At 34.2% G+C, this 13,176-nt stretch overlaps 1 protein-coding gene across 1 annotated transcript in view; it reads left to right on the plus strand.

Moving 5' to 3' along the window:
- Positions 1–13,176, plus strand: part of WDR72 (WD repeat domain 72) — a 196,335-nt gene that overhangs the window by 18,108 nt on the left and 165,051 nt on the right. The window contains exons 7-12 of the mRNA XM_063091708.1: positions 426–571; positions 951–1,047; positions 5,451–5,592; positions 5,938–6,183; positions 8,418–8,638; positions 10,995–11,190. Coding sequence (XP_062947778.1) covers positions 426–571; positions 951–1,047; positions 5,451–5,592; positions 5,938–6,183; positions 8,418–8,638; positions 10,995–11,190 — 1,048 coding nt within the window. The remainder of the gene's footprint in view (positions 1–425; positions 572–950; positions 1,048–5,450; positions 5,593–5,937; positions 6,184–8,417; positions 8,639–10,994; positions 11,191–13,176) is intronic.

Below are 13,176 nucleotides of genomic sequence, written 5' to 3' on the forward strand. Positions count from 1 at the left end.
TATTGTCTTACTTGTATGGTGATAATATGTTTGAACAAAGATTTAAAGTACATGGTCTAACAAAGGATTTCTGCTGTATACATTTTTTGTGTGTAATAAATTTTCAAATGTTAAAGTTGGATCACCCATATGGAAAGAATAAAATTCAGAAATTTTTGGATTTTTGGTTTCTGTGTTTAATGGGCACATTCTGAAGTGATACAGCCAGATCAACTATTTCCACTAAAATCTACCTTAAGATTAATGTTAAAAATAAGCCCTTGTAATATATTTTGGTGCATGAGAACAATGTGGTCTGTTATTAATACTTAATACGTTGTTGCATTATTACTATCATCTAAATAGTCCTGATAAGCAGAATTTATCTTCTCATTGGCATATTAGATTGTAAACTTTTGTTCATGTGCATCAACTTTGTATTTTAGGTTTATGATTATTGTGATTTTTCCCTTCTGCGGACAGAAGTTAGTAGAAATGGGCAGTTCTTTGCTGGTGGAGAGGTGCTTGCTGCTCACAGAATCCTCATCTGGACAGAAGATGGTCACAGTTATATCTATCAGCTGCTGAACAGGTGGGCTCAGATGGGAGCAGCATACAAAACATTCAGGTAGAAAATGAACTTTGGGAGGTTTATTATGGAAAAATCCCTGCATGCTGCTCATGATCAAAAACCAGAACAAAACAACTTTGGCACAAGAAGATTTACTCAGGGTTTGGAAGGCTTCAGCCTTTGTACAAAACAGCAGGGGATGAAGGAATGAGATTAACCATGTATAACTTGTACAGCTGGTGCTGGGTTTTCAAAAAGTCACTTGTAATTATTAACCCAACAATTTCTAACTAGAGTTTAGGAACTTGAATGGTACCATCCGGCTTTTGAAAATGGGAGGGGGAAAAATGAATAAAGAACCCCAAAGTTCTAAACTTTGCTTTTTATTTTTGCCACACAGTGGGCTTTCAAAAAGCATATACCCTGCTGATGGAAGAGTGCTTAAGGAGACCATTTATCCTCATTTACTGTGCTCTACTTCTGTGCAAGAAAATAAGGTAATGCAAAAAAAGAGTGGCTTCCTCAAAGCCATTCATTCAGTTTCTTAGATAAGTGTTGCTTTGTCTGCCAGGGAATCAGGCTTGAAAAAATTGAATCCAAGCATCACATCAGCATGTTAACGAGAAAATCAAATTTAATTGTTAATGGCTACTAAAGAGCTAATGTTGTCTTATTTAAGAAAACTTTGTTTTATTTAAAAATCTATTTTAAGTGTGATGAACTAAACGATCTATATTATTATAGGAAAATTACAAATGTTGAAGAAAACAAGTGGGGATTAAAATTCCTAATTTTACCACCACTAATATTTACTGTGAATATTTTTTACTTTGTTTTATATATTTATATATTTTGATGAGCAAATTTTAAATATTTGGAAAAGTTGCAAGATTAGTACAATAATCACTCATATACGCTTTACCTAGATTTACCAGTTGTTAACATTTTGCCATATTTATTCTTTCTCTCTCTGTACATATATATATGCATACATATGCACACATACAAACATATACACATGCACCACACATTTTTTCACTGACCTTTTTGATAGGTGGTTTGACAGAACATTGTTTACTTTTGACATATTAACTCTGATTTTTAAATTTTATGAAATTATTTATATTCTGATTTTTTTTTACTTAACCATTCATTCAGATGATTTTTACATGTATTTAGCTATTCTTATGAATAAATTTTCTTGTTAAAACAAATATAATTATGATTCCAGGCAGAAAGCTGAGAATATAATTGTGAACTTGTTACTTGACTGAATTATACCTCTGACATTCTAAGAAGCTTGAAAATTTAAGAAGTTATTTTATTTCAGTAGTTACCCAATGTGGTTTTTTAAAAATATTTGGCCTTAATCATCACTTAATTATCCAAAAAGTTATTTCATGGAGAGTGGTAGAGTTCTGAATTATTGATGTGTCAACCAAGGAAGCATGCTACTTTTTATAGAATGATGGTTTGCTTAATTAGGCAGCATAGCTGTTGGAAATCCTACAGTTTAGCAATATCCCCTTTAACATATCTGTGAGGTTTTGTCGCAAAAACTTGATTAAACAGCTGTCAGCTGGAAATTGGAACCCCAAGTGCCACTGAGTCACAGACAAACTTTAGAATTATGACATGCATCAAGAGGTATTTCTAAAATCATTTCTGGGCAGCAATCGAGCCTTGTTTTGCTGTTTATCACACAAGCAGTATTGTGGCTTACTCAGAAAGGCATTTTTAGTTTTTTTTTTTTTTTTTTTAAGGACCTGTTCTTTCCTTCTTTTTAAACTCCATAATACATTTTTACAAAACACAGTTTGCCCTAAAAGCCAAAATATATGTCATGGCCTTTAGAAGCTTCTAGTCTAATGCAAATATCAATGCTATACATAAGCATGAGGAAGAAGTATAATCATTAGAAAAATAACTTAAAAATAGTAATCTTATGGGAAGCTACCTTGCTTTGTTTCTCAAAATGTAAAGACATAAATTTATGGCTCTTATGCCAATAATTCTTGTTTAGACTACCAGAGTTGTTTCTGCATCTCAAAAGTGGGAAGAATCTAGAAGCCAGTGAAATATGAATAGAGTAATCTGAAACTGAAAAAAGCTGATCTGCCTATGCTTAGACCCTTACTTGCGCTTTATCCTGTGAATAAATTGAGTCAGACACTCTTCTTTTTCAAACATCGCCAGTATTCACCAATTATGAGACTCCTTAGTCATTCTTCCAGTTAGAAGGTAATGAAGGCATTGCAGTAGGGTGGGAAATGAATTTGATAGATATAGTGAGCTTAGAGAGGAGTGCTCTAACATGTTGCATTGATCAACTTTATTTTTTGGAGTGATAATATAGAATTAAATCTCAAGGTTTGACAGTAAGGTGCTCTCAGATTTACTCTCTGTAATGTCTGTAAACATGTCTGCTGATGGAGTTACAGTAGTAAGAATGGGGATGTGTCCTCCCTTCCAGTAGCTATATAAGGATCTCTTTGGCTCTAAATCACAGCTGGTGGTTACTGAGGCCTGTGGAGGGGTCCTGGCTATTGAGATGAGGAACTGGGCTTCCCAGGGTATCAGCTAAGGAGTAAGGCTGCTGAGGTGGGAGTAGCCGGGGTAGAAACAGTCTGGAAATTGCAAATAAGGAGTTTGGGTGCACTAAGAGTAATGATAATAATGATGATGATGTTAGATAACCTTTATTGAATCCTTATTACCGTCAAACACACACTTTCTCATTTATTTCATTGGCCACCAACATCTTATTTTGAAACTGGTGTTCAGAGATGTTAATTCCCAGGTGGTTTCACCTCTAGAGTCTGGTAATAGGTCTTTGGAGGGAGTTTTTCATTTATTCTGAGAAAAGAATAATGAAAATGGTTAATATTTATTGAATAGATACTAAATTCCAGGCACCATTCTAAGCACCGTATCTTTATCTACTCATTAATTTTCACAACAATCCCATATAGTAGGTGCTTTTATTAGTCCTCATTTACAGTTAGGGAAAATAGGACAGCAGGATTAGGTAAAGTGCCTAAATTAAGTAACGTGCTCTATTAATAGAGCTAGTATGTGGTAAAGCCAGGATTTGAATCCAGGCAGTTAGCCCCAGAAATTTCACTTTTAATGACTATATTTTGTTACATCTTGAAGGATGGGTACTGGGTACTGTGATGAAAACTTAGAATCCATGTGGTAAAGGGCTATGAGGGGTTTCCAGGTGAATAGCAGAGCTAGAGAGGGAACTGTTGGGAAGGAAGAGGACCCAGAGGTGAAGGAGTGGGTATGACTGAGTGAGGGATGGCAGTGTAGAAGTGAGGGTGGAGGGACGACAGCTGCAAGGGAGTCTCGGCTGTGGGGACAGAGCCCTGAGCTGGGAGCAGATGCGTTGCTACCAACTCAAGTAACCCACCAGACTCTGGAGCTTCATCTCCACATCAAAATAGGGGGAGAGTTGGAATAATCAATTTCAAGGTTCCTAAAAAGTTGGAGGAGTTTGAGTAGCCAATTTAACCAAATTTTATTAACATTTCTAATAGCTATAAAAATAGTGGCTGTGAGATCTGTAAGACCCCGAGTGCTCTCTGACACAAATAATGAAATGAAATAAAATAAAATAAAATAAAAATAAAATAAAATAAAAAAGATTTATTCTTTCTTGGGACTATAGAGGATTACATATGTTATGGCTTGTATTTGTTTCTTATTTCCTGTGTCATAGTTTCCTTATCTCCTAACAGGGATAATAACAATATTTAACTTACTTCATAGCTTTGTTGTGAGAATTACATGTAGCAATATTTTGACCCTTAATATTCTCTGAAGATACATTGCAGAATTTTTCTACCAGTATATCTAAATCTGGACCTTAAAGCATGTATTTTTTCACTAGGAAACAATACTTTCTTGGACTTCTTTAATCCTAGCACCAGCAGTTGACTTGCTTTTCATGATTCTTTTTATCCATACATTAAAAAAGGTTTTTGTTTTTATTTTTTTAATTGCTTAATTGTTTTGACCCCTTGTGCATAATCTGTATATACAAGCCTGCCCAAAAAACAGCTACACTGCACTGAGCTTCTAGGGAGTCTCTTAGACGCATTCACTAGTGCAAACACATCTCTAAGAGCCCTGGCGCCTGATAGTCACACTCTGCTTCAGCAAAATTATAAATTATATATATATATAATTTATGTATGTAATACATAATATATAATATAAATTATGGAGTCATTTTCCTTTGTGACGACTTGGGAAATTTGAAATCAAGTATGTTAAATCTGAAAAATGGTCAACAGGAAGTGGAAAGCATATTCATAACACAAAATTACCGTAAAAATATCAGTTGTTGCTATTTTAACTGACAATTAGAAGTGAAGGGACTGTAATGAAATCAGGCATCCTTGTGGACAGTATTATTATCAAGACATGGGCTCCTGAGTCAGAATTACTGGACCCAAAGCCCATTGCTGTCTATCACCTTAGATAAACCAACCTCGTTACTCCCAGTTTCCTCATCTGTAAAGTGAAGACAGTGATAGTACCAGCTTCCTAGGATTACTGTGAAGATGATTTAACTGAATAGGTATAGAGTCCTGAGCAGTGATGAGCACACACAGCAGTTTGTGTAATACGCACACATGGTCAATATACATTAGATACTCTTATTAATTCTCTAAAATCTAGCTGGTGACTTTGCTTCTTGTTTTATAAAGAATTTTTGTCCTAAATCACAAATTATGTCATTTAATTTACTTGAACATTTTGAAACAGTTGTTAGTAAATTGAAAAGACTTAGTTCAACTATGAAGTGTTATTCCTCCATTTAAAATCAGTGGCCATCTCTTTATAGTTAGAATGTTTCCTACACAAAAGCTCATGTTTTGTTTTGGAACAGAGCCATCCCTTTGTTATGGGCTACATGGATGAAAGGAAAGAGCCTTTTTATAAGGTACTTTTCTCCGGAGAAGTCTCAGGAAGAATTACTTTGTGGCACATCCCTGATGTTCCTGTATCCAAGTTTGATGGTTCTCCTAGAGGTAAGACAGTTTCTGTTTCAAATCACGTGTCTTCTGAGAACTAATTTGTAATTAACTCAGTGTTTTCCTAATTGAGTAATGTGGGGCTACATACAAGAAAAATTTTCTCATGTATTAGATGCCAACATAAAAACAGGTATAAACATAAAATTTACATATCATATGCAACAATACAGCTAACATAATTGAAATTAATGTTAATTGAAAACATGAGTGCTGACAATATGAATGTAAAATAGGTTGTTACACCAAATTCATATTGTTGAAGGAAAGGTGTCTTGATAATATTTCTCATACCTATGATGAATTGATAAACCAAATCTTCTTTGTGTGTTTTCCTTTTAGAGATACCAATCACTACCACCTGGACTCTTCAAGATAATTTTGATAAGCATCATACTGTGTCACAAAGTATTATTGACCATATCTCTGGGTTTAAAGATGGGGCAGAAACTGGTGTAGTCACTTCATCAGAGTATGTTCCAAGTCTTGATAAGTTAATATGTGGCTGTGAAGATGGGACAATTTTCATTACTCAGGCTTTGAATGCTGCCAGAGCAGGACTTCTAGAAGGCGGTTCTTTATTAAAAGGTCTTTGAATTTTATTTGACCCTATTTATTTAATTTATCTAAGCTTCACTTTCAACAAGCTGCACTAAAGAAGATTTAGAGGTCTAAAGAATTTGCTAGCATTTGCTGATAAATTTTTACAAATTTTAATGTTAAATTAAAACGTACATAGAGGTTTTTTTGAAAAACTCAAGCACAAGTATATACAATGAGAAATAAGTTTCTCTCCTTAGTTGATCTTCCAGGTCCTTTCACCAAAGGCAACTGCTAATATCAATTTCTTTATACCCTTCTTGAAATTTTATGTGTATACAAAAGCACTTACTAGCATAGCATTATACATTCTTTTAGTTATATTATACAAATAGAAGCATATTCTACATACTTTACTAAAATGTCCTTAAACAAATATTAATGAAATATTTTGGAGTTCATTCTTTATGAGCTCATTTAAATGATTAATAATAATCAAATTTAAGTTTTAAAAAATCTATTTATTTGTGTTTAGGTTTTCTGGTTTTTAGCTACCATAGACAGTGCAGAATTGATTATCTTTGTACATACATGTGGGGATATCTGTAGCATTAATTCCCAAGAGTAGAATTACTGGATCAACATTTGTTTGTACTTTTAATTTTGAAGATATATCTCAAATGTTCTGTAAGGAACTTATATCAATATGCATGCATTTCCACTAATAGCCTATGAAAATAACTTTTCCCCTAATCTCTTTCCCCAAACCATTGCTTTATGTGTTATTAAACTTTTTAATCTTTGCCAATCAGGAGGAAAATGATGTCTTCCTGTTTTGATTTTTGTTTCTTTGTTAATGAAATGTATATGTGTTCTTAAACATCTTCATACATTACAATAACAAATACCTATTAAATAAAGACCATGATGCAGTCAGTTGTCTTATATAAGGGAAGGAAGTATAGGAGGTGATTGAGGTTTTAGGATGTATAGAAAAAAAAATTATGCCATTGTTTTGTTATATGAATTCTATTGAAGTATAAGGTCCTTAAGAGTAAAGATTAAATCTCAATTTTAAAAAAATCTTCTTACATTGCCTACTATTATTCTCAGCTTATGTTGGCTACTTTCTAGATGTTGTTGACTTGTGATTCAGTGATCAAGTCAAGTAGCGGGTAAGTGGCAATGTACCAAGGAGAGGTAATGTACTGGTGTACAGCTAAATGGCTGCTATTAAAAGTTCATGAAAAACTTAAGACCTTAGCATTTTTTACCTAGGCTGATTTGTCCTAATATCCAGAAAACAAGCAGAAACCTACATTTGACTTGTAGCATCTGAATTAACATTCATCATGGTTTGCTAGGGGATTTAAAGTGAGGATGTGCCTGACGGAGTAGAATTAATTTAAGTATAATAATGAATCCTTGGGATTCACTTTTCATTTGAATAAAGAGAATTTGTGGTTTATGGTCCTCTCCAATTTGGGGGAGTTTAGGTAATGATGAAGAAATGAGCAGTGTGGTTAGTGGAAAGAGTAATGAACTGGGTGTCAGTATGCCTGTGTTCTTAGTATGGCTTTGGTTTGAAATACTCATGTGCTTGCCAAGTGCCAAGGAGAATGCTAAGAAATTATGGACATTATCTTACTTATTCCACAGAACAGTCTTGTCTGAAGTATTTTATCATCATCCCAGTTTTTCAGATGCAGTACCTGTGGTTTAGAAGGAAAAAGCAACTTGTCCATGGTAACGCATCTAGTAAGTGATAGACCAAGAAAAAACAAAGGCAGATTTGTTTAACAGCAAAGCTGTGCTCTTAAATATGCTTTGCATATGCACACTTGGATACAAGTCACTTAACCTCTCTAAGCCTGTATTGCATCTGTAAAACAAAGAGGTGGAAATAGGTAATCTCTAATCGTCTTAAAAAGCAAAGATGAAACTTTGCTTTTCTTGTATACTAAAGTCGATCATAGTAATTTAAAGAACAGCAGTAATATTCTGAGCTTATTTTTGTGAATGCAAAATGTATGAATTGTCCACTCTTTTTGCTGTTATATGGTACTGGAATTTGCTATCGTCCTAAAAGAATTAATAGACTTCGAACAATTAACTTTAATGGCCATCACAAGCATGATCTGGCTTCTCGTGAGGTACTCACCAAGTGCATGTTTTAATTATATGTAGTTTTCTTACATTAAAAGCTTATAAAATAAAATCTCATGACTATTTTCTGAACAAAAATAACTTTTTTTATTATTTGGTGTTTGATCGTTTTCCAGATTCCCCTCCTCACAAAGTTCTTAAAGGCCATCACCAAAGTGTTACTTCTTTACTTTATCCACATGGTCTCTCTGCGAAATTAGACCAAAGTTGGATCGTGTCTGGGGATCAGGACTCATGTGTCATCTTGTGGGATATCTTTACTGGAGAAATTTTGCATAAATTCTTTTTGGAAGCTGGTCCAGTAACAAGTCTTTTGATGTCACCAGAGAATTTCAGAGTAAGTGAAGAAAAAGAGTAAAACATAAAAAAATTTGAAACCTATAATATTATAGACTATTAAAAAAAAAGGAAAAATAACCCATGTTCCCATGGAAAAGAAAAACAGTAAGTTCTATGTATCCATAATACAATCGGATAATTTTTATATATTCTTTCTAATCTTTTTTTATGCATTTTATTATTATTACAACTTATATGATACAAATAATTTGGCTCTAAAGCAAATATTTAATCAATTCTTGGATTTACAAAGGCCACTTAATTATTTCTCTTTATGTACTTACATGTTTTTTCTTTTTTCTCTGGTTCTATATCTTAATTTTTAATGAAACAGTCTTTTTTTTATAAAGGTAATAGATAATGCAAAAACAAGTCAAATGATATAGGAATCTATAAATTAGAAGTTAACTTTTGCCTTCAACCATTTCCTTTTATAATAATATTGATAGTTTCATTTTCTTTTTCTTAAATGAATTTTTATTTGCTTATTTTTTTACAGTATTTAACAAATAATGGACTTTAACAAATATATGAGCATCAACTTTGTGCTGGGCAAAATGAAATAGTTTTGGGTATAATTTTCTCATGAAATGTTAACTTCAGGTCAGCTGCTGTAGAGCTGATGTCTTTGTTCAAATATTAACAATGAACTTTTGAGCTTCCTTTGTAATAAGAGCACATGGTAACAAAGAAAACTGAGTTTGTAAGATAGTTAATTGGATTCTAAAAATTATTTCTCCATAATGTTATTAAAAACCAGCTTCACATTAAACTCAGAGAAACTTTGCATTTTTGGAGTAAGACATAATGAAAACAATATTTCAGCAATACGAACAATTAAACAAAACAGTGAAATGAAATTGTGAGTTTTCAAAAAAGCTTGCATGTGGTGATGTGGGGATACCTTCATATGTCCTTTATTTCTGAGGTTCTCCTTTTTTTTGTTTGTTTGTTTTAATAATTTTTTTCCAGCCCCAGGACAGCAGTCCAAGTCAGTTCCTCTCCCAACCCCTTTTACTTCTGCCTCTGGGCATAAACAATTTCACTCTGAGGATCAGGAGCATTTCAAATCAAATTCAGTAAAAAGGGAGTTTATCGAAAGGGCATAGAGGCAGTCTTTCAGACATCCAAGACAAAACACTACAGCAAGGGCTTAATGGAATTTGAAGTACAAATTTAGAAACCAAGTTTCCTACCCCCAAAAAGTCTGATTTTCTGTGATTGCTCCCTTCTCTTGCTTCTTCCTATGAATTCTTTTAGCTTCACAGTTTCAAATGTCTAGGAAACAGAGTCTAATTGGCTTAGTGTGTGGTGGTCACTAGCCATAAAATTTGTGTTCCGCATGGTATGGATGTACGTGTTTAAGTTTCTTGAAGCACACTGCGCTGCCCATAGTAGAAGCTGTAAGATGGGCAAGTTTTCTAAGAGGTAGGATGGTTGGGGAGAAAGGATATATGATGTAATCTGCAAGTCTAGGCTCCACATCTATCATACCTGCCATTTTGTGATTGTTTTCCTTGAGATTTCTGTAGTCTCCTTAAAAGGAATTAGGAAAGATAACATGTTCCCTAGTGCTCCCCAGAGAGGTTAGTGATGAGTGCTGGGAGAGTCTCGAGGGATCTCAGCAGACAATTAAATACAGCAGCTGAAAGTCTGGCTAGATCAGTCTCACCCAGCGTGGAGGGCCATTGTCCTAAACTGTGTTCAAGGTAATCACATGCTGACTTTTTAAAAAGTGTCTTAAGGATTGTTGTCCTAAGAGCCTATTTTTGGTCCTTGTGTCTTTGAGGCTGTACATTCAGTTGGAACTATCTAATGCTTACCTCTTTTAGATTGTGTCTACACTGAGTTTCCTGTTTGGATTAGAATCTGTGTAGTTCTGGGAACAGCACCAAGTCACATTTTGAGGCTCGAAGTAGAAAATATCATTCATGATACCCTTGGGCCTAAGCTTGTGTCTTCAAATAGCTTCTTTTTGTGGCAACAAATTAGTTTTGGGGTTTATTTTATTCTGCCGTTATTTCCGATGTCTAGCCTCACTGCCTGAATTTTCTGAGTGATGGTCAAGTCCATCATTTATTTTGTAAGTAGACTTGGCCTGGAATTTTCCTTTTTCCTTGTCTCTCTTGACCTTCCTGATAGGTTATTTAAACTCCTCGGTGTTTAAAGCTCTTCCATTGAGTGTTACGTGGAGAGGTGCTGTAGGAAGAAGAAATGTCCTTTTGTAAATGGGGCTTTAACAAAACTTTTTTGTTATTGGGGGAAAAATCTGATTTAATCATAAAGTTTTTGACTATTTACTTACACAAACATGCTGGTATTTTTGGTTTTTTGTTTGTATTTTCTTTTCACAGCTAAGAGGTACTCCGATAATTTGCTGTGTGTGCAGTGACCATTCCGTGGCTCTCCTGCACCTTGAGGAGAAGAGGTGCCTCCTGCGTGCCCGGAAGCACATTTTCCCTGTGAGGATGATAAAATGGCACCCAGCTGAAAATTTTTTAATTGTTGAATGTACAGATGACTCTGTCTACATCTGGGAAATTGAAACAGGTAAATTGAAATTTTACCTCTTTTCATCCTTTATGTATTATGATGTCCAAGCATTTGACCGGGTGGAGAGTTCCAGAGAAACACAGTGACATCCTCGCTTGCTTTAACCTTTAGTTGGGCTGCATTTGATATCTTCAGTTAAAGTCATATGTGAAAAATAAAACACAACAGCCTAAGTCAGATCCTGACGCACTGATGATTAGCTGACAGGGCAGTGTACAGGAATCAGCCGGATATTTCTGGAAGCTATAAATAAAAACATAAATTATCTTCTTTAATTATTAACAAGAGAGAAATTTAGTGTCCCACTGGTCTCAAATTATCATTAAATTCTGCCTTCTTCAGCATACTCACCATCTCAGCAACATTTGGAGCTAATTGATGATCAGTAATAATGGAATATAATTAATTACAAAACTCCAAAAAGTTGAGTCAGGGAAACTGAAAACTGAGTAGCTGAATTGAACTTTTGTTATTGTAATGTAGAGAGTGTATAGTTTGAACTTTAGAGATTTTTAAAAAAGTTTTACTGTGTAACTGAAGATTGAAAGTAACACATTTCAGGAAAATGCTGAGAACATTTCAAATAAGGTGAGGTAATTAATGAATCTGAGTCAGGGGAGTTCACTTGAGAGTACATTGCACTGAAACTGTTGCATGATTTTTATTGATAAATCAGTGCTGGTTTTATGTTGGGTGTTATTAATAGACTGGATAGTTTATAATATTACATAGTTTAGAGTCATACTTCACCAAAATAATTGTTATTTTCTTTATATTTGACTGTTGAGTATTAATGATGATGAGTAATATACTGGTGTATAGAGGGTACAACATAGTACTAAGCTTACATTTGTACCTTGTTTTACAGCTTTGATGGGCTTTCATGCTCATTTGTCCATTAGATTCTCACAACTTCTGGGTTAGGTAGGAGAGATATTGTTCACCATTTTGTTGATGAGGAATTTGCATATCTAATTTGTAAATGTTCAAGATTGCACAGTTAACAGGTGATGAGCTAATATAAGAGCCCTGGGTGGTCTTTGCACAATATACACAAAATTAGGAGAATTTTAGAATTCTTAGATAATCTATTGATCTGAGTGGCAGTTGAGTATAAGGGATAAAATAGGGTCTAATGCCTGGGCTTGCCTCCAGAAACTGCTAATGAAGAGCAATTTGACCTTGGGAAAATCACTTGGCTTCTCTGCATGTCAATTTCCTTATCTGCCAAATGAGAGTAATAATACTTTCTTTCTGTCAGCATTAAATGAGCTAATACCTACAAGGCTTGTAAACAGTGCCTGTAGGTGGTAAACCCTTAGTAATAGTTAACTATTATTGTTATTATCAAAGAATACAGCAAAATCTTGACTTCTACTTGTGAAACCTGAATCTGTAAAATACTTCGAAATGTGTATAATTGCATTTTCAATTGTGAATCTTTGGTAACTGAACATATTTTTCACAAATAATAGAATCCAGCAAGAATAAAGAAATATTTTGTCACTCACAAATGTTTGTAGCTCCATTGCCCCATCAGGATACCTTCTAGCCATGCAACTTTTTATTTATGTCTTTTTTTGATGAGGTGGAAAGTAAAGGAGAGAAGGTGAATCACTAGTACTTCTTGAAATTATGTTTATCCCCATTTTGTATTTTAATTTTCTAATCATTTTTATACACCCAAAATACATAATCAAATGTTGTAGAACATTTCAAAAAGAAACATTAAGAAAAAAAAATAATCCTGTCCCATGACCTAAAGATAAGTGTTTTTAAAATTTTATTCTACTTTCTGGTAGATGTCTTTTCATGTCAATGAATAGATGTTTATGTTGCATTTCAGTCCTAGCAGGATACCGAATTCAACCCAGATGGGTCAAATGACGAGACTTTAATGAAAGGACTATATAAAGGAGTGTGGGTTGGAATTAGGGAACAGACACGGAATGAATGGTGAGGGCCCCCAGCAGCTGAACATTG

This window comes from Cynocephalus volans, chromosome 3 (assembly GCF_027409185.1).
Source record: "Cynocephalus volans isolate mCynVol1 chromosome 3, mCynVol1.pri, whole genome shotgun sequence".
In the NCBI taxonomy this organism is placed as follows: domain Eukaryota; kingdom Metazoa; phylum Chordata; class Mammalia; order Dermoptera; family Cynocephalidae; genus Cynocephalus; species Cynocephalus volans.